The sequence below is a fragment of the Mercenaria mercenaria genome, chromosome 9 (assembly GCF_021730395.1).
Source record: "Mercenaria mercenaria strain notata chromosome 9, MADL_Memer_1, whole genome shotgun sequence".
NCBI classification, from domain to species: Eukaryota; Metazoa; Mollusca; class Bivalvia; order Venerida; family Veneridae; genus Mercenaria; species Mercenaria mercenaria.
In genome coordinates, this window is record NC_069369.1 from 42,025,342 (window position 1) to 42,048,657 (window position 23,316).

Below are 23,316 nucleotides of genomic sequence, written 5' to 3' on the forward strand. Positions count from 1 at the left end.
TCACAACTGATACAAACTGGAACAATATACAGGTCACTCACCATCTGTTCATTGCTGAAGTTACTATGTAACAGTTTCTCACAACTGATACAAACTGGAACAATATACAGGTCACTCACCATCTGTTCATTGTTGAAGTTACTATGTAACAGTTTCTCATAACTGATACTGACTGGAACAATAAAGGTCACTCACCATCTGTTCATTGTTGAAGTTACTATGTAACAGTTTCTCACAACTGATACAGACTGGAACAATATACAGGTCACTCACCATCTGTTCATTGTTGAAGTTACTATGTAACAGTTTCTCACAACTGATACAGACTGGAACAATATACAGGTCACTCACCATCTGTTCATTGTTGAAGTTACCATCTAACAGTTTCTCATAACTGATACTGACTGGAACAATATACAGGTCACTCACCGTCTGTTCACTGTTGAAGTTACCATCTAACAGTTTCTCACAACTGATACAGACTGGAACAATATACAGGTCACTCACCGTCTGTTCACTGTGGAAGTTACCATGTAACAGTTTCTCACAACTGATACAGACTGGAACAATATACAGGTCACTCACCGTCTGTTCACTGTGGAAGTTACCATGTAACAGTTTCTCATAACTGATACTGACTGGAACAATATACAGGTCACTCACCATCTGTTCATTGTTGAAGTTACCATCTAACAGTTTCTCATAACTGATACTGACTGGAACAATATAAAGGTCCTCAGTTATACCTGCAGTTATCAAACAGAACATTGAAATATTCAACACCTCTTGAAAGAATCTTACTAAATGAGTGGGAAAATATGGCAAGAAACACTGTAAACAAGTGAATGTAGTATTGCCATGCAATACAAAGTCCCCACTGGAAGGCACCTAATTTTCTCTATTGTTATTTATAGTAACAACAAATGGAAGTTAATCCTAAAAAAAACAAAAAACAAGAGGGCCATGAAGGCCCTGTATCCCTAACCTGACTATTGACCTAAAGATCATCAAGATTAACATTCTGACCAAGTTTCATTAAGATATGGTCATAAATGTGGCCTCTGAAGTGTTAACTAGCTTTTCCTTTGATTTGACCTGGTGACCTAGTTTTTTAACCCACATGACCCAGATTCGAACTTGACCTGAAGATCATCAAGATTAACATTCTGACTAAGTTTCATGAAGATACAGTCATAAATATGGCCTCTAGACTGTTAACAAGCTTTTCCTTTGATTTGACCCGGTGACCTAGATTTTGATCAAGCATGACCAAGATTCGCATTTGACCTAAAGATCATCAAGTTTAACATTCTGACCAAGTTTCATGAAGATACAGTCATAAATGTGGCCTCTAGTGTTAATAAGCTTTTCCTTTGATTTGACCTAGTGACCTAGATTTTTACCCCACCTGACCTAGATTTGAACATGAACTATAGATCATCTAGATTAACATTCTGACTTAGTTTCATTAAGATAAGGTCATACATGTGGCCTCTACAGTGTTAACTAGCTTTTCCTTTGATTTGACCTGGTGACCTAGTTTTTGATCCTACATGACCCAGATTCAAATTGGACCTTGAGATCATCAAGTTTAACATTCTGACCAGGTTTCATGAAGATAGTCATAAATGTGGCCTCTACCGTGTTAACAAGCCTTTCCTTTGATTTGACCTGGTGACCTAGTTTTTGATCCCAGATGACCCAATATCGAACTCAACTAAGATTTTATTGAGGGTAACAGTCTGACCAAGTTTCATTAAAATTGGGCCAAAATTGTGACCTCTAGAGTGTTAACAAGCTTTTCCTTTGATTTGACCTGGTGACCTAGTTTTTTACCTCAGATGACCCAATATCGAACTCGTCCAAGACTTTATTAAGGGTAACACTCTGACCAAGTTTCATTAAGATTGGGCCAAAATTGTGACCTCTAGAGTGTTAACAAGCTTTTCCTTTGATTTGACCTGGTGACCTAGTTTTTGACCCCAGATGACCCAATATCGAACTCATCCAAGATTTAATTGAGGGTAACATTCTGACCAAGATTCATTAAGATTGGGCCAAAATCGTGACCTCTAGAGTGTTAACAGTCAAATTGTTGACGACGACGGACGGACGGACGGACGACTGACGGACGAGCTAAAAAAACAAAAAAAACTTCTATATAACATAAGTCCACACATAACTCCTAACCAGGTAGAGATAAGTCAAAATACACCTAAAAATTGGATATAACATAACATGCATGTTGTACCACAGAAGAGTGGTCTTGATTTTTCCCTACAGCCAGTAATAAAAAAATACAATATAAGCTATTTATAGTAATAACAAAGTGAAGTAATTCTAAAAACATGGGTGCCTCATGATGGTGAACATTTGTGCCAAGTTACATCAAAATCCCTCCATGCATGAAGAAGAAATGCTCCAGATAAAGTAATTCTTGAATTTGACCTTTGACCTCTGTGACATTGACCTTAGACCTAGGGACCTGGTTTTTGCGCAAGAAAACCTCTTATGGTGGTGAACATTTGTGCCAAGTAACATCAAAATCCCTCCACACATGAAGAAGAAATGCTCCGGGCAAAGTCATTCTTTTATCTGACCTATGACCCCTAAGTGTGACCTTGACCTTAGACCTAGGGACCTGGTTCTTGTGCATGACACTCCGTCTCATAGTGGTGAACATTTGTGCCAAGTAATATTAAAATCCCTTTAAGGATTGTTTAGTTACAGACTGGACAGGAAAAAAGCCCTTTTTGCCTTTGACTTCCAAGTGTGACCTTGACCTTTCAGCTATGGGCCCAGGATTTGCCCATGACACATTGTCTCATCCAGGGGAATATTTGTGTCAATTGATATTTAAATCCTGTTTTGCATGACAAAGTTATAGACCAGACAAGAAAAAATTCCAACTGACCTTTATTCTCCAAGTGTGACCATGACATTAAAGCTAGGGTTCTGGGTGTTGCACACGACACATCATCTCATCATGGGGAACATTTATGTCAAGTAATATTGTAATCCCTTGATGGATGACAGAGTTATTGACCGGACAGGAAAAAAACCTTGTTGACCTTTGACCTCCAACTGTGACCTTGACCTTTGAGCTAGGGATCCAGGTTTTGTGAATGACATGTCATCTCATCATGGGGAATATTTGTGCCAAGTAATATTAAAATCCCTTAATGAATGACAGAATTATGGACCGGACACAAAACAGACCCTGTTCATGCCATGTAAACATTTGACTGCCAAGTGTGACCTTGACCTTTGAGCTAGGGGTCTGACAGTTGTGCATGACACATCGTCTTATTATGAGGTATGTTTGTGCCAAGTAATATTAAAATCCCTTCATGGATGGCAGAGTTATGGACCAGACAGGAAAAAAGCCCTGTTGACCTTTGACCACCAATTGTGACCTTGACCTTTGAGCCGGGGGTCCGTGTCTTGCGCATGACACGTTGTCTCATCATGGGGAACATTTCTGCCAAGTAATATTAAAATCCTTTCATGAATGACAGAGTTATGGACCAGACACGAAATTGCGGACGTTCCTACATATGGATACTTATGTGACTACTCTTTTGTTCTCTCTATTGTTCTTTTAGCCACGTAAGAGAAAAATAACCACATAAAAGCCTTACGGAATGAATGACATCAAAGAAAAAGTACAGTTACCTATTGTTCCTATAGCCACCTAAGTATGCAAATGTGAGCTCGGACAGACGGAAAGACGGACGGAATGACGGATGGAAAAGTGCATTTCTATAGTCCCCGAAAATGATTTTCAACCAGTAGGGGACTAATAAGCAAATTATGCCATCTTCAACTAAAAACAAAATATAATAAAACAATTATTATTTAAAGATTAATTCAATTGTCTGTATTAATTAGTTGAAGAGCTAATTTCAAGTGATTAAACATGTGTATCATAAACAAGAGGGTCATGATGACCCTGGATCGCTCACCTGAGTAATTTGAGCTGCATGTTTCAAATGTCAAACTGATGCTATAATATTAAGAAAGTAGGTCAGTAGGTCACATTTATGGTCACTGAAAGTCAGTTTTAAGATCGGTATGCAAAACTGTACATGTCATCCAAATTTCAAGACTGTATCTTAAAAAACAGGAAAGTAGGTCAGTAGGTCACATTCATGGTCACTAAAATTCAGTTTTAAGATCAGTCTGCAAAACTGTACATGTCACCCAAATTTCAAGGCTGTATCTTAAAAAACAAGAAAGTAGGTCACATTCCATATGACCCAGATTCCAACTTGACCTAAAGACCATCAAGTTTAACATTCTGACAAAGTTTCATGAAGATACAGTCATAAATGTGGCCTCTAGAGTGTTAACAAGCTTTTCCTTTGATTTGACCTGGTGACCTAGTTTTTAATCCCACCTGACCCAGATTTGTATTTGACATACAGATCATCAAGATTAACATTGTGACCAAGTTTCATGAGGATACAGTCATAAATGTGGCCTCTAGAGTGTTAACTAGCTTTTCCTTTGATTTGACCGGTGACCTAGTTTTTGACCCCACATGACCCTAAAGATCATCAAGATTATCATTCTGACCAGGTTTCATTAAGATATGGTTATAAATGTGGCCTCTAGAGTGTTAACTAGCTTTTCCTTTGATTTGACCTGGTGACCTAGTTTTTTAACATACCTGACCCAGATTTGAACTTGACCTACAGATCATCAAGATTAACATTCTGACCAAGTTTCATGAAGATATAGTCATAAATGTGGCCTCTACAGTGTTAACAAGCCTTTCCTTTGATCTGACCTGGTGACCTAGTTTTTGACCCCACATAACCCAAATTTGAACTAGACCTAAAGATCATCAAGATTACCATTCTGACCAAGTTTCATAGAGATATTTCATAAATGTGGCCTCTAGAGTTCCTTTGATTTGACCTGGTGACCTAGTTTTTGATCCCAGATGACCCAATATTGAATTTGTCCAAGACTTTATTGAGGGTAACATTCTGACCAAGTTTCATTAAGACTGGACCAAAATTGTGACCTCACAAAAGCTCACCTTGAGCACTTTGTGCTCAGGTGAGCTAAAAACTGATGATATGGCCTTGTGTCAGGCACATGCTGGGAGGGATCATCAACTTTGCTTAAAAGAATTTATCTTATCTTAACTAGAATGTGTCTGTAGGACACAGGGTGTGTCCACCACTGGTACATTTGTAACAAATAAGGGGCAATAATTCAAATGTTTGCAGTCTTAATGGGGTATAGCCTCAACAAACATTTTATGAAAAGGATTCATTATTCTAGGCCCTATACTTTTTGAGCTATGAGCATCACAAACAAAAAATCCACTATTTTGGCTATTTCAAGGGCCATAACTCTGTAATAAGAGATAAGATTCCAAGAAGAATGCCAAGTGTGCAAGGTCACACCATGATAAAGACTCCAGCAAGGTTTCCTGAATTTACATCTAATACTTTTTGAGCCAGGCACATAATTAGGTGAAAAAGTGCATTTTTTTACTATTTCAGGGGCCATAACTTTAAAAATAGGGGGTGGAGCCAGCCAAAAAATTAGAGGTGTGCAAGTTTATATCATGGTAAAGACTTATGCAAGTTTTCAACCATTTATATTATATACTTTTTGAGTTAGGTGCGTCACAAGGTGAAAATGTACATTTTTGACTATTTCAGGGGCCATAACTCTAAAAATAGAGACCCGACCCAAAGAAAAATTGGAGGTGCACAAGTTCATATCATGATTAAGACTCATGCAAGGTTTCATGAATCTATATTAAATACTTTTTGAGCTAGGCGTGTCACAAGGTGAAAATGTGCATTTTTGACTATTTCAGGGGGCCGTAACTCTGAAAATAGGGGGCCGAGCCAGATGAAAAATAGGAGGTGCGCAAGTTCATATCATGGTTAAGACTCATGCAAGTTATATGAATCTATATCAAATACTTTTTGAGCTAGGCGTGTCACAAGGTAAAAATGTGCATTTTTGACTATTTTAGGGGCCTTAACTCTGAAAATAGGGGGCGGAGCCAGACGAAAAATAGGAGGTGCGCAAGTTCATATCATGATAAAGACTCATGCAAGGTTTCATCAATTTATATCAAATACTTTTCGAGCTAGGCACGAACTTCGGACGGACGGATGCACGGACAAGACCAAATCTATATGCCCCCACCACTCATGGGGGGGGGGGGGGCATAAAATTGTACAAATAAAACAGTTAGTAAACAAATTAACATACCATTAGTGAGTGAATCTATTACAACTGAGAGCAGTCCACCTTTTGGTTGTAAGGCCTTTCCTGTACGACTGCGTCCGCCCTCTAAGAAAAACTCCATGTTTTCCCCTTCACTTAGCAACTGTTCCATATACTGTAATTAAAACAGATGATAAATAAGGCAAAAATCCACTTAAACAAAGAACTATTCTGCATCAAAACAAGCGGATGAAGTATTGCCATGCAATACAAACTCCCCTATTGGAAGATGACTAATTTATCCAACTGCAGTACAACCTAATGATCTGAAATCTGTCAAATTGAATGATGAATATACAACATTATGCTACATCAGTATTTTGAGCTTCCATCCAACAGTCAAAGTTGTTTTCAACATATTTTTGATACATCCCTAATGCTTTAAGGGGTATTTCAAATCATTTTGAACAAAGAATTTATTTTCTATGTTTAAGAATATTTGTTTGAGGTAAGGGAGTAATGCTAAGAATTGTGTAAAACCTTATCTGGAGCTCTGTGTAATGATTTATATGTTTCTTTATTTAAGTTTAAAGTCATATGACAACTTTCAACTGACAACAGTTGGGCATAGAACCACCGACCTACAAGCAAACTGGATAGCTTTGCCATATGAAACAAGAGCATCGCCTGCGGGTGCCATCGCTCATCTGCAAATGCTGGACAATATGTAAGAAAAGAGTTAGAGGTTCATGTCCTACATAGTCCTCTAATGATGATAAACATGTGTGCCTCTAATGATGATAAACATGTGTGCCTCTAATGATGATAAACATGTGTGCCTCTAATGATGATAAACATGTGTGCAAAGTTTCAAAGCTGTAGCTCTTACAGTTTTTGAGAAAAGGGGGACCTTAACAAAAAATTTAACCAAGAAACTCAAATTTTCTAAGTACAAAAAGGGCCATAATTCTGACAAAATGCATATCAGAGTTATGGTTCTTGGCCTACACAGTCATCTAATGATAATAAACAAGTGTGCAAAGTTTCAAAGCTGTAGTTCTTATAGTATTTGAGAAAAAGGTGGACCTAAACAAAAATTTTAACCGATGCCAATGATCAAGTGACGGCAATACCTCGTAGTTTTTTTTTCAAAAATCAGACAAGCTAAAAATTCTACATCCAAAGAATCCATACCAGAGAATGTCAAATGATTTGAAGTCAATAATCTTAACTACAAAGCTATAGATGTCCATGATAACAAAGCCAAGTGCAGACTGACATACATCTTAAAAATTTTTATTGAGCAAGTGATTATATTACAGAAGACACATATAATCATTACCGAATGTAAAACACTCCTGTATATAACATCTTTCTTTCCACAATATTTGTCCAACTTGCGACGAATAAAAAACCCTCCTAGGCCTCTCATTAAGAAACTGAAAAAAATCAAATGTAAATACTAGAGATATATAACAAGGACATAATTATAGTGGGACATGGTTACATAGAGGTTATGTGTTTGTTTCAGTGAAAGATTGAAATATCTTTCACAAGTGAACACAAGATGCAACGCCACAAGTGAAAATGTATGGTGTTCATGACTGAAAGATATTTTAATCTTAAAGTACAACAAACAAATTTTCTTTTTATTTCATGTTTTGACTAAATTTACCCATTATATAGTTTCTTATAAAAATATATTTGATATTTTTCACTGTGAAAATACAAGATACACTGGGACCCCGTTATAACGCTGTCGCCGGGGTCCAAGGTTCGAGACCCGCGGATCTAGCGGGGTTAAATTTATAACGCGGGTTGATCGTATCAGCAGTATACGCAATACCCCACCCACCGGTAACGTATTTTGGATGCTGTTTTATGTTAATAAGAAATAAGAATCGTATAAACGGAACATTTATTTACCTTAAATGCTACTGAAAAATACATTAAAAGAATTATAACGCTGTGTCATCTTCTCATTTTGTCGTGATTATAAAAGAAAATTGGATTTGTGTATCCCGGAAGTAAACATATATAATGCTGTGTGAGGAGTGCGCGGTCGTGAGAATTACATATGCACTGCAATTGCACTGGGGGTTTATGTAACTAAAACAGAAAAACGCGGACAGTCTTAAAAAAATTAATTTTGAATAGATCTACATGAAGGAAATCGATAAATAAGATAGAAAATTTTTAAATCACCGTCGTTGATATACGATATTAAAAAGGGAGCACATTTTCAGTAAGGCTTTCAGTGCGTCGAATCTTCGTTATTTCCGATGAATTGAGTGTGATGATTACGAGAAACGGCTGCAGTTTATTACAAAATTCGATTTTATTCACTCAAGTGATCATGTCATCTGCTTAATTGGTGCAAACTTAAACGGTTTGATAGTTGACTGACCAATGTTACACGCTTGTTATGCAAACAATCTAATTTTGACACGGTACTGATTGCCTAATTGTCACATGTCTACATGTATTGAAACTTTAACAAAGGCGATACGCACACAAGTAAGCTAGCAGACGATTATTGATTTTTGTGACAGTTGTCATGGAAAGGTGTTAAAGTACAGGTACGTTTTAACGCTGGTTATGATCAAATTAAGTAACATCCATGGATTTTTTTTTTTTTTTTTTTTACCCTCTAAAATTTGGGTGCCAAGGCCATACAGCGTTATACCGAGGACCGCGGTATATCGAGTAGCGTTATAACGGGTTTCGAGTGTATATTACAACCTTCTCAATCAAGTTCAAACCATTTTTATTACTTGACTATCTATAAATCTAAGTGAACAAATAAGATTCCCATTTATCTATAAATCCCAGTAAACAAATAAAACTTCCACATATATGTTATCAATAAATCCCAGTTAACAAATAAATTTCCCATTTATGTTATCTATAAATCCCAGTGAACAAATAAAATTCCCATTTATTTTATCTATAAATCCCAGTTAACAAATAAATTTCCCATTTATTTTATCTATAAATCCCAGTTAACAAATAAATTTCCCATTTATTTTCTATAAATCCCAGTAAACAAATAAAACTTCCACATATATGTTATCAATAAATCCCAGTTAACAAATAAACTTCCCATTTATTTTATCTATAAATCCCAGTTAACAAATAAATTTCCCATTTATTTTCTATAAATCACAGTGAACAAATAAACTTCCCATTTATTTTATCTATAAATCCCAGTTAACAAATAAATTTCCCATTTATTTTCTATAAATCCCAGTGAACAAATAAAATTCCCATTTATTTTCTATAAATCCCAGTTAACAAATAAATTTCCCATTTATTTTCTATAAATCCCAGTGAACAAATAAAATTCCCATTTATTTTATCTATAAATCCCAGTTAACAAATAAAATTCCCATTTATTTTCTATAAATCACAGTGAACAAATAAAATTCCCATTTATTTTATCTATAAATCCCAGTTAACAAATAAATTTCCCATTTATTTTCTATAAATCACAGTGAACAAATAAATTTCCCATTTATTTTCTATAAATCACAGTGAACAAATAAACTTCCCATTTATTTTCTATAAATCCCAGTTAACAAATAAATTTCCCATTTATTTTCATTAACTCCCAGTGAACAAATAAAATTCCCATTTATTTTATCTATAAATCCCAGTTAACAAATAAAATTCCGATTTATTTTCTATAAATCACAGTGAACAAATAAAATTCCCATTTATTTTATCCATAAATCCCAGTTAACAAATAAATTTCCCATTTATTTTCTATAAATCACAGTGAACAAATAAACTTCCCATTTATTTTCTATAAATCCCAGTTAACAAATAAAATTCCCACTTATTTTCTATAAATCACTGTGAACAAATAAACTTCCCATTTATTTTATCTATAAATCCCAGTTAACAAATAAATTTCCCATTTATTTTCTATAAATCACAGTGAACAAATAAACTTCCCATTTATTTTCTATAAATCACAGTTAACAAAAAAATTTCCCATTTATTTTCTATAAATCACAGTGAACAAATAAACTTCCCATTTATTTTCTACAGATCCAAGTGAACAAATAAAATTCCCATTTATTTTCTATAGATCCCAGTGAACAAATAAAATTCCTATTTATTTTCTATAAATCCCAGTAAACTTCCCATTTATCTTATCTATAACTCCCAGTGGACAATTAAACTTCCCATTTATTTTCTATAGATCCCAGTGGACAAATAAACTTCCCATTTATTTTCTATAGATCCCAGTGAACAAATAAAATTCCCACTTATTTTCTATAAATCCCAGTAAACTTCCCATTTATGTTATCTATAACTCCCAGTGAACAAAGCAAATCAACAAGCAAATTTAGTGTATTGCATGTATCCTACATTGAACTAGATAATGGTTTAACCCTCTGCCTATAAAAAGCACTTAAAGACAACTGAATTTAGGTCTCTTTGCTAGCTAATCATTCCTGACTAAATTATTGATTGAAAAGCATTTTTCTATACTTAGTAACAATGACTGACCCAAGCTACCCCAAAAAACAAAAACATTGGTCTGTATGAAAGTAACCTATTCACCAGGTTTAAATTGGTGTGCTTATCTCAGCGGCCTTCCAGAAAGCAACAAACATACTAAGCTTTGTCACAATATCCCAAAGCAAAACAAGAGGGCCCTGAAGGTCCTGTATCGCTCACCTGAAGAAAGTAGGTCAGTAGGTCACATTAAAAAAAAAATGGTCACTGAAGTCAGTTTTAAGATCAGTGTGCAAAACTGTACATGTCATCCAAATTTCATGGCTGTATCTTAAAAAACAAAAAAGTAGGTCAGTAGGTCACATTCCAAATGAACCAGATTCGAACCTGACCTAAAGATCATCAAAGTTAACATTCTGACCAAGTTTCATGAAGATACAGTCATAAATATTGCCTCTAGAGTGTTAACAAGCTTTTCCTTTGATTTGACCTAGTGACCTAGATTTTGATCCCACCTGACCAAGATTTGAACTTGACCTAAAGATCAAGATCAACAGTCTGACCAAGTTTCATTACGGTATGGTCATAAATGTGGCCTCTACGTGTTAACAAGCTTTTCCTTTGATTTGACCTGGTGACCTAGTTTTTGACCCCACCTGACCCAGATTTGAAAATGACCTAAAGATCATCAAGTTTAACATTCTGACCAAGTTTCATAGAGATATTATCATAAATGTAGAGTCTAGAGTGTAAACAAAATTTAAATTTGATTTGACCTGGTGACCTAGTTTTTAACCCCACATGACTCACATTTGAACATGACCTAAAGATCATCAAGGCTAACAGTCTGACCAAGTTTCATTAAGATATAGTCATAAATGTGGCCTCTAGAGTGTTAACGAGCTTTACCTTTGATTTGACTTGGTGACCTAGTTTCTGACTCCACTTGTCCTAGATTTGAACCTGACCTAAAGATCATCAAGATTAACATTCTGACCAAGTTTCATGAAAATATAGTCATAAATGTGGCCTCTAGTGTTAACAAGCTTTTCCTTTGATTTGACCTGGTGACCTAGTTTTTGACCCTACCTGACCAAGATTTGAAACTGACCTAAAGATCATCAAGATTAACATTCTGACCAAGTTTCATGAAGATATAGTCATCAATGTGGCCTCTAGAGTGTTGACAAGCTTTTCCTTTGATTTGACCTGGTGACCTAGTTTTTGAACCCACCTGACCCAGATTCGAGCTTGACCTACAGATCATCAAGATTAACATTCTGACCAAGTTTCATGAAGATACAGTCATAAATGTGGCCTCTAGAGTGTTAACAAGCTTTTCCTTTGATTTGACCTGGTGACCTAGTTTTTGACCCAAGATGATCCAATATCGAACTTGTCCAAGATTTTATTCAGAGTAACATCCTGACCAAGTTTCAGTAAGACTGGGCCAAAATTGTGACCTCTAGAGTGTTAACAGTCAAACTGTAGACGACAGACGGACACAGGGTGATCACAAAAGCTCACCTCTGAGCACTTTGTGCTCAGTTGAGCTAAAAATGGACCTTAGAATGCTGATAAATTTACAATGAAATACTGAAGGACAGGCACTACTTATGTAATGTACAAAGGACCATAAATCTTGTTTTCTTCAAGCAAGCTATATGAAACTTCCAGGGCTACATTTCCTGTCGGTCAGATGGACAGAAAATGGACTATTTATGTACTATAAATGTAAGTACAAAGGACCATAAATCTCATGTTCTTAAAGCAATTTCTCTGAAACTTGCAGGGCTGCATTTCCCTACAGCAGTAAACATTTCTACCAAGTGTATTTGAAATCCAGTAAAACATGTCTGAGATATGACTCTGGACAGACAGAAAATGGAATATTTATGTACTATATATATGTATGTACAAAGGGCTGTAAAGCTTGTCTTCCTCAAGCAATCCAAATGAAAATTGCAGGGCTGCATTTCATTACAGAAGTTAACATTTCTACAATGTCTTATCGAAATCCTACAAACTAATTCTGATATCTGACATTGGACTGACAAAAAATTAACAAGAGATGATTGCAAAACACATATGTCCCCCGTGATGGGCTGTCCCATTTTCAGTCCCGTGATCACTAAGATTTCACCTACTAACCCCCAAAATAACTTCATAAGTCCAATCTTGCTACCAAGTTTTAAGGTTTTTGGTTGAATGGTTCTCAAGTTATTGGGTCCATTTTCAAGGTTTAGGTCCCTGTGTGACCTTGACCTTAAAAACTATAGGGGTAATCTACTTCATAACCCAATCAAGCTACCAAGTTTGATGGTTCTGGGTCAAGTGGTTCTAAAGTTATTGAGCTGAAAGTGTTTTCAAGGTCTGGGGCTACAGTGACCTTGACCTTCAACCCACTTACCCCAAAAACATTTAAGGTCATCTTCTTCATAAGCCCAATCAATCTACCAAATCTGAAGGTTCTGGTGCGAGTGGTTCTCAAGTTATTGGGCAGTAATTGTTTTCAAGGTTCGGTCCCTTGTGACCTTGACCTTTGACCTACTGACCCCAAAACACTAGGAGTCATCTACTTCAAAAGCCCATTCATGCTACCAAGTTTGAAGGTTCTGGGTCAGTTGTTCTTAAGTTATTGTGCAGAAGCAGTTTTCAAGGTTCAGGCCTTGTGACCTATTGACACAAACAAGAGGGCCATAATGGCCCTATATCGCTCACCTGTTATCATTGCACTGAAGGACAAGGTCCTTAGAAAAAATATCTAAGTCCAAAGGTGTGACAGGATGGACGTACCGGGGACAATAAGTATCAGAACAAATCGACACCCATTACAATATTTACAAATTTATTTACAGAAAATGATTATCTACAATTAATAAATGATAAATGAAAAAAAAATCTGACTATAAGAAAGAAAGAAAGAAAATCTGAGCTCAGTGTCTCTAGATATAAAGTTCTAACACTGACAGTTCCGTTTTAACGTGACGTGGCACAGTTGTTTCCATTAATTTCGAACTTTAAGTAGCACAAAAATACAACATATCTTCAAGTAAAGTCCCTTTAAACCGTGAATACGTTGACTCTGTTTTGGCTCCCTATGATGGTAGGTGATTGCATTCCTAAGCTGACTTCAGAGGATAACAAAAATCATCGTCTTTGCGGTTTACGGCACAACCATTGGACGAAAGCTCTGCGCTGGGAAAATCACATCCAGGCGAGTGAGGACAAATGAACCTCGGGTATTGTACTTCCGGGTCGTGACATCATCACCAGGTAAAAATCGTTTGGCGGAAGAAGCTAAAATATATAACATATGGTAAGCACCATAGCAAAACAAATAAGTCAGGGCATAAAACTGCTCCTTTGGGTACACCATACCTCCGTCTAAAATTACTTACTTAAAAGTCTAAAGTTAAAGTATGGAAAAGATATGAAAAGTTTATGATGAAAAATTATAGATACGGAAATGATAAACTGCAGCTATTATTTACAACTACAAATTAACAAAATTCAATGCAAATCAAACGTTATACCATAGTTGGCATCAATATAATATCTAATGCCATACAACAAAACGGACATTGTATGTATATGCTATAGACTGGCACACAATTTCAAATTACAATAATATATTACATACAAAGTACTAGACTTGCCATATAGATTTATACATTACAATACAATATGCAGTAATGGCGTTCCATAATTAACAATGAAATGTTTGACATATGTTTATGACAAAGAGTACTTTACAATTATCATGTTACACAAATTTCAGTACAAATCTTACAGCTTATAGAAATGAAACATTTTAGACTCCTCTTTCGAAATAATTTACAAAAGTCTGAAAAATTTAATAAATTATCTTGACATACCGAAACTAGCCAAAATCACAAGCCGAAAAGTAAATGTTGCAAAATTATGTAAAATGAACAAAAATTTACTAAATAAAAATCGTAATTCAAAAATCATACAAAAATCTAACAAATAAACTTCTTACCTCGATCGAGCATAAATTTCTGCCAAGAAAAATCAATTTGACATAGATTCGTCTAATGTCGAAATGTGGTGTGCGCTAGGCATATCTAGTCCAGTCTATTTGTAGGGTAATGTCCCACCAAATACTAAATTTCATGGGATTCACGGCTTATGCGTGTACTCTGACTATTTGTATTTCCACGGGAATCATGATATAGCCGGGAAATCTGACTACTTTGGCGCGGATTGAAATTGACAATTTTAGGCCCGTTATAGTGGTTTTGGGGATAAAAACATGAATTACTGAAGTTTATAAAATATCAACTTTCTTATTACCGAACCGAATTTAATAAAATTTACATGGAAATTTAAGTTATGAAATACAGAAAAATATGAGAGGTATTTTATGCATAAAATCTGACATTTACCTTAATAACTCAAAAATTTACAAAAAGATGATGCAATACCTGCATTTACGCTACAGATACAATGAGGCCCATATGTCAGTTTGTGACAAAAGGACAGGAACAACATAGGGAAGAAGTTTAACCAAAAAAAGAAAAAAAATCTTACAAGGTACAGATATGTCAAAATACACCTAAAATTTGGAGGTACCATCCATGTTGTACCACAGAAAAGTGGTCTCGGTTTTTCCCTACGGCCAATAATAAAAAAGTTACTAAAAATAAGCTATTTATAGTAATGTAAAAGGGAAGTAATTAAAAAAAAAATTATTGTTAAGTGAACAATAGAAGGATCTGCCAAATAAAAACAAGAGCACTGCAATGCAACGCAAATGCAGAGCAATATACACATAAAACAAAGTCATATGACCTTTGACCCCTAAGTGTGACCTTGACCTTGAAGTGAGCCATCCGAAACATGCGCTCTGCACGTCGTTTCGATGAGGTGAACATTTGTGTCAAGTTTCTTTGAAATCCTTCAAGGGGTTCAAGAGTTACAGAGTGGAAGGGAAATTGCTAACCAACAGACAGACAGACAGACGGACACCGAGGCGATAACATAATACATCCCTTCGGGCGTATAAAAAGGAATCGAGATATTATGGTGATACAAGTTGTGTGCAAGTTTGGTTAAAATCAAATCATAAATGAAGCTGCTATTGTGCAGACAAGGTCAAAATAGCTAATTTTGGCCTTTTCAGGGGCCATAACTCTGGAACCCATTATGGGATCTGGCCAGTTCAAGAAAGGAACCGAGATCTTATGGTGACACAAGTTTTGTGCAAGTTTGATTAAATTCAAATCAAAAATGAAGCTGCTATTGTGCAGACAAGGTCAAAATAGCTTATTCTGGTCCTTTCAGGGCCCATCACTCTGGAACCCATAATGGAATCTGGCCAGTTCAAGAAAGGAACCAAGATCTTGTGGTGATACAAGTTGTGTGCAAGTTTGGTTAAAATAAAATCATAAATGAAGCTGCTATTGTGCAGACAAGGTCAAAATAGCTAATTTTGGCCCTTGCAGGGGCCATAACTCTGGAACCCATTATGGGATCTGGCCGGTTCAAGAAAGGAACAGAGATCTTATGGTGACACAAGTTTAGTGCAAGTTTGATTAAATTCAAATCAAAAATGAAGCTGCTATTGTGCAGACAAAGTCAAAATAGCTAATTCTGGTCCTTTCAGGGGCCATCACTCTGGAACCCATAATGGAATCTGGCCAGTTCAAGAAAGGAACCAAGATCTTATGGTGATACAAGTTGTGTGCAAGTTTGGTTAAAATAAAATCATAAATGAAGCTGCTATTGTGCAGACAAGGTCAAAATAGCTAATTCTGGCCCTTTCAGGGGCCGTAACTCTGGAACCCATAACGGAATCTGGCCAGTTCAAGAAAGGAATCAAGATCTTAAGGTGATACAAGTTGTGTGCAAGTTTGGTAAAAATCAAATCATAAATAAAGCCGCTATGGTGCAGACAAGGTCAAAATAGCTAATTTTGGCCCTTTCAGGGGCCATAACTCTGGAACCCATAATGGGATCTGGCCAGTTCAAGAAAGGAACCGAGATCTTATGGTGATAAAAGTTGTGTGCAAGTTTGGTTAAAATAAAGTCATAAATGAAACCTCTATCATGCAGACACGAAATTGCTGACGCACGCATGCATGCACTGACGACGGAAGAAGGGTGATCACAAAAGCTCACCTTGTCACTATGTGACAGGTGAGATAAAAAGAATAGGGGTCATCTAATTTATAAGCCTAATCATGCTACCAAGTTTGAAGGTCCCTTGTCAAGTGGTTCTTCAGTAATTGGGTGGAAACAGTTTTCTAGGTTTGGGCCTAGGTGACCTTGACCTGCGACCTACTTACCCCAAAAACATTAAGGATCATCTTCTTCATAAGCCCAATCATGCTACCTAATTCGAAGGTTCTGGGGCGAGTGGTTCTCAAGTTATTGGGTGGCAACTGTTAGGGCTATTGTGTTCAAGGTTCTGGCCCTTGTGACCTTTGAAACTGCTTGCACTGAATAAGAAGACCTATAAATCTACATTAAAACAAACTTAGCATGAAGTACTTCCAAAACTCCAATTTTATAATAAAAATAGGAATTTAGAGGGACAAAGTAGGGCATTTAAGGAATTCCCTTTGATTTTTCATTTTTTAGGAATTTTAGCAAAATTGAACTAGAGGGTCATGATGACCCTGAATCGCTCACCTGAGTAATATGAGCCACATGTTTCAAATGGCTAAATGATGCTAAAATATTAAGAAGGTAGGTCAGTAGGTCACATTCATGGTAATTGAAAGTCAGTTTTAATATCAGTGTGCAAAACTGTACATGTCATCCAAATTTCAAGGCTGTATCTTAAAAAACAAGAAAGTAGGTCAGTAGGTCAAGGTCACAGTCAAGTGATCCCTAATCGCTTGGGGTCATCAGGTAATTATAATTAAACAGTCTAGGAAATATGATCTGATCATTTTTTAAGTATTTTTTTCCTTTTTAACTCATAATTACAACGTGTGACCCTGGGGTGGTGCCTCTTTTCACCCCAGGGGCACAATCTAAACAAACTTGTTAGAGAACCACCAAGCAATACTACATACCAAATATCAAAGGCCCAGGCCTTGAACTTTCAGACAAGAAGATCTTTATTTTTTTTTCCCTATATAAGTCTATGTTAAACTTGGTACCACCCTAGGGACATTATTTGAAAATTTTTGGTAGAGAAACACTAGGAAAGGCAACATACTTAATATCAAAAGCCTAGGTCTTGCAGTTTAAGGCAAGAAGGTTTTTAAAGTTTTTTTCCTATATAAGTCTATGTAAAACTTGAGACCCCAACCCCCCCCCCCCTCCCCCCCCCCCACCCTCCCCGGGACGGACAGGGCCTCTTTTCATCCCAGGGGCATAATTTGAATTATTTTGATAGAGGACCACAAAGCAATGCTACATACCAAATATCAAAGGCCTAGGTCCTGTGGTTTTAGATAAGAAGATTTTTAAAGTTTTTTACTATATAAGTCTATGTAAAACTTGTGACCCCTCCCACCCCCAGGGCACAATTTGAACAATCTTGATAGAGGACCATAAGATGATCTCACATGCCAAATATCAAGGCCCTATGCCTTGCAGTTTTGGACAAGAAGATTTTTAAAGTGTTTCCTTTCAGTTGCCATGGCAACCAGAGTTCTGCATGGAATTAAATTCTTTGAAAAATTTTGAAAGGGGACCACCCAAGGATCATTCCTGTGAAGTTTGGTGTAATTCTGCTCAGTGGTTTTCAAGAAGATTTTTTTTTAGAAAATGTTGATGGACGCATGACGCACATCGCACGACGGACATTGAGCAGTCACAAAAGCTCACCATAAGCCTTTGGCTCAGGTGAGCTAAAAATAGTAGGAAAATGTAGGCATTTTAGAGACTTTAGACAGCACGCTAAGTGTCTACCAACCAAAAGACTTATTGATCAGCATGAGCAAAACAATATACCCCCTCTTCTTTGAAAGGGAGCATAAAATTTATACAGAACAATAAAAAGAACTTTACCCAAAAAACGGGATATTAAGGTTATCACCAGCAGCAATGTTTGGATTTTTAATATCGAAATTCCACATTATAAATGTGATGATTATATAATCCAGGTGGCTCTTGTGTAAGGGCAGGAACAACAATGGTACACCTCTCTGTAAAAAACATATAATACACATCAAATACTGACAGAAAGTACCCTCAGTAAGATAAAACAATTCAATTTAACATGCAAATGAAAGCTGCAAATTCAAATATTTTGGAAAACTTTAATGTGTCTGTAGGACACAGGGTGTGCCCCCACATATACATTTGTCACAAATAAGGGGCAATAATTCAAATGTTTGCAGTCTTAAGGGGGTATAGCCTCAACAAATATTTTATATAAAGGATTCATTATTCTAGGCCATATACCTTTTGGCTATTTCAAGGGCCATAACTATGTAATTAGCGCTAAAATCTCAAGAAGAATGTAAAGTGTGCATGGTCACATCATGATAAAGACTCATGCAAGGTTTCATTAATTTATATCAAATACTTTTTGAGTTAGGCACGTCACAAGGTGAAAATGTGCATTTTTGACTATTTCAGGGGCCATAACTCTGGAAATAGGGGGCAGAGGCAGAAGAAAAATAGGAGGTACGCAAGTTCATATCATGATAAAGATGCATGCAAGGTTTCATCAATTTATATGAAATACTTTTTGAGCTAAGCGCGTCACAAAGTGAAAATGTGCATTTCTGACTATTTCAGGGGCCATAACTTTAGAAATAGGGGGCGGAGCCAGACGAAAAATATGATGTACATAAGTTCCTATCATGATAAGACTAATGCAAGGTTTCATCAATTTATATCAAGTACTTTTTGAGCTAGGTGCATCACAAGGTGAAAATGTGCATTTTTTACTATTTCAGGGGCAATAACTCTGGAAATGGGGGGGGGGGGGGGGGCGGAGCCAGACGAAAAATATGAGGTGTGCAAGTTCATACCATGATAAAGACTCAAGCAAGGTTTCATCAATTCATATCAAATACTTTTTGAGCTAGGCCTGTTACAAACTCTTTTGGGACAGATAGACAAGACCAAATCTATATGCCCCAACCACTCATGGCTGGCACAAAAACAACTTTCATTAGCATAGGGCAATTTGTCTAAAAATACATTTTTTTTGCCCATGCTTTCTCATTTTTGTAATTTGCAGCCTGCAAACTATGAGCATTTTATTCTGGGAATGTTGCTATATACAAGTTTTGTGGAACAAATTAACTATTTCTTAAACAAAAGGAAATTGTAGTAAAGTTTGATATAGAAAGTGTAAGTTTTGTATTGTGAGGTGTAGATGTATTAAACTTTATCATTTATTTGGTAAAGTTTTTTTATATTTCAAATGAAGAATAGAAGAAGAATTCCATGTTTTGAGTCATTTCTGCATTATTTAAAAATAACGATCAATATAGAAAGGACAAGTGGCCAAGTATTGCAATGGCAATACAGAAGTCACCTATCAGTATAAAACTTTGATAGTGTTAGGAGCTAAGAAACGAAAAACTATTTTTACTTAAATTTTAATAGTTAACATTTGTGTGCAGTATTAGGAAACTCCATCAACACACATAAAAGTTATGGAGCGGAAACAAATTTTTACTTGACCTTCAACAGTGACCTTGACCTTTGACCGACAACCTTGGGTCATGTGCATGACAAATAGTCTAATCATGGGAAACATTTCTGTGTAGTAATAAAAAAATCCTTCAATGCAATTAAAAGTTATGGGGCAGAAACAAATTTTCACTTGACCTTTAACACTGAACTTGACCTTTAACCGACAAGCATAGGTCATGTGTAGACAAACTGTCTCATCATGGGGGACGTTTGAGTGTACCACTAAGATAATTCATCAATGCACATAAAAGTTATAGAGCGAAAACAATTTTCACTTGACTTTCAATAGTGACCTTTGATCTACAAGCATAAGTCATGTATGTGCATTATCTACATCTTGCCCTCTATACACAAACCAACTTTTATGAACTTAGCTTGAATACTTTTTGAGTAATTGCACGATGGACAGACAGACGGACGGAGGGCTTTCCTATAGCCCCTTGTACCAGTAGGGGACTAAAAATAACATTCATTCAAGGTAAAATAAATTATCATAAAAAAACAAGAGCAACACTTGAATATTCAACAATTTTGTCAACTGAATGAATATCAAAGTCGAAAAAGGATCATAATTTTGTAAAAATGCAAAATGGGGGGGGGGGGGGGGGAATGAATATCAAAGTTGAACAAGAGCACCGCCTTGCGGGTGCTGACGCTCATCTGATTTTTTTTGTGTAATAGAAATATTGTCCTACCCATGATTTTCTAAGTCTAAAAAGGGCCATCATTCTTGCAAAAAGCAGAAAAGAGTTATGTTTCTTGATGTACAGTGTCCACTTATGATGGTGAAAAACTATTGCAAGTTTTAAAGCAATAGCTTTGATAGTTTATGAGAAAAGTTGACTTACACATAATACTCAACCAAGAAAATGATTTTCTAAGTCCAAAAGGGGCAATAATTATTGCAAAAAGCAAGATGGAGTTATGTTGCTTGCTGTACAGGGTCAGCTTATGATGGTGAACAAGTGTTGCAAGTTTCAAAGCAATAGCTTAGATAGTTTAAGAGAAAAAGTTGACCTAAACATAAAACTTAACCAAGAAATCTGATATTTTCTAAGTCCAAAAGGGGCCATAAATCTTGCAAAAAGCAGGATGGAGTTATGTTTCTTGCTGTACAGGGTCAACTTATGATGGTGAACAAGTGTTGCAAGTTTTTAAAGCAATAGCTTTGATAGTTTAGGATAAAAGCTGACCTAAACATAAAACTTAACCAAGAAAACTGATTTTCTAAGTCCAAAAGGGGCAATAAATCTTGCAAAAAGCAAGATGGAGTTATGTTTCTTGATGTACAGGGTCTGCTTATGATGGTGAACAAGTATTCCAAGTTTCAAAGCAATAGCTTTGATAGTTTAGGAGAAAAGTTGACCTAAACATAAAACTTAACCAAGAAATCTGATATTTTCTAAGTACAAAAGGGGCCATAAATCTTGCAAAAAGCAAGATGGAGTTATGTTTCTTGCTATACAGGGTCAGCTTATGATGGTGAACAAGTATTCCAAGTTTCAAAGCAATAGCTTTGATAGTTTAGGAGAAAAGCTGACCTAAACATAAAACTTAACCAGGCAACGCCGACGCAGACGCCGACGCCGACAACCGCTCAAGTGATGACAATAACTCATCATTTTTTTTCAAAAAATCAGATGAGCTAAAAAGGATAATAATTTTGTAAAAATGCAAAACGGGGTGGGGGGTTATGGAACCTGTACAATCAGATCAGCTCATGACAATGGACAAGTGTGTGAAGTTTCCATCCATTCCCGTAAGTGGGTACTGAGATACCGTCTTACATACAAAAACTTAACCAAAAATTTCTAAGTCGAAAAAGGGGCATAATTTTGTTAAAAAGCAAAATAGTTTTGGAACCTGTAAATCACAGTAAATAAGTGTGTCGAGTTTCAATCCATTCCCACAAGTGGTTACTGAGATACCAGCTTACATAAACAAGAGCACCGCCTTGCGGGTGCAGACGCTCATCTGATTTTTTTGTCTCTGTACAACAGAAATATTGTCATACCAATGATTTTCTAAGTCCAAAAGGGGCCATAATTCTTGCAAAAAAGCAATGCAGAGTTAAGGTACTTGCTGTGCAGAGTCAGCTTTTAATGGCGAATAACTGCTCCAAGTTTTAAAGCAATAGCTTTGACTGTTAAGGAGAAAATTTGACCTAAGCGCAAAACTTAACCAAGAAATCTGATATTTTCTAAGTCCAAAAGGGGCCATTATTCTTGCAAAAAGCAGGATGGAGTTATGTTCCTTGCTGTACAGAGTCAGCTTTTGATAATGAACAAGTGTTGCAAGTTTTAAAGCAATAGCGGTGATAGTTTAGGAGAAAAGCTGACCTAAACATAAAACTTAACCAGGCAACGCCTACGCAGATGCCGAATAAGATCAAGTGATGACAATAACTCATCTTTTTTCCCCCAAAAAATCAGATAAGCTAAAAACTTAACCAAATTGGGACGCGGACGCCGATGCACAGGTGAGTCCAGTAGCTCTACCTATTCTTTGAATAGTCGAGCTAAAAATGATCTTTTGTTGAAATAACGGTAGATGAAAATCATATTCAATACGTTTAAAATAGTGTGTATGTATGCTGGAAGAGAATTATATATATATTACAAATATATAAATGTGTGTGTTTATGTGCATATGTATATAACTTTTTTTCAATTAGCCATCATAACTAATGACACAAAAAAGGGAGACATAAGAAAATAGTGTAATACTGTTCTTTATTCTATATTATATATTCTTTTGGTAAAAAAAGTAATTACAATAGTGTAAATTAATATAAACTGGAGACGACAAAACAAAATCCCTTTTTTTAGTAGAAACTTTTTCTTTTTTAAATCTTAAGCTTCATCACATACAACTAATGTTTTTGAGAATTCACACTGAAGGTAAGTCATATATTTATAGTACTTGGCTATTTATATAATATATATAACACAAATAAATAAGGGGCAAGAATAATTATCATAACTATTGTCTGATTGTCATTTAAATATCATCTGG

The 23,316-nt window shown here is 35.9% G+C and overlaps 1 protein-coding gene across 3 annotated transcripts in view; it reads right to left on the reverse strand.

The window, feature by feature from the left end:
* Window positions 1–23,316, reverse strand: part of LOC123546991 (glycerol-3-phosphate acyltransferase 1, mitochondrial-like) — a 183,898-nt gene that overhangs the window by 75,438 nt on the left and 85,144 nt on the right. For all 3 annotated transcript variants that reach the window (XM_045333709.2, XM_045333707.2, XM_045333708.2), the window contains 4 exons: window positions 18,658–18,794; window positions 7,544–7,640; window positions 6,247–6,376; window positions 664–746 (listed from right to left, as the gene is read on the reverse strand). In XM_045333709.2, coding sequence (XP_045189644.2) covers window positions 664–746; window positions 6,247–6,376; window positions 7,544–7,640; window positions 18,658–18,794 — 447 coding nt within the window. The remainder of the gene's footprint in view (window positions 1–663; window positions 747–6,246; window positions 6,377–7,543; window positions 7,641–18,657; window positions 18,795–23,316) is intronic.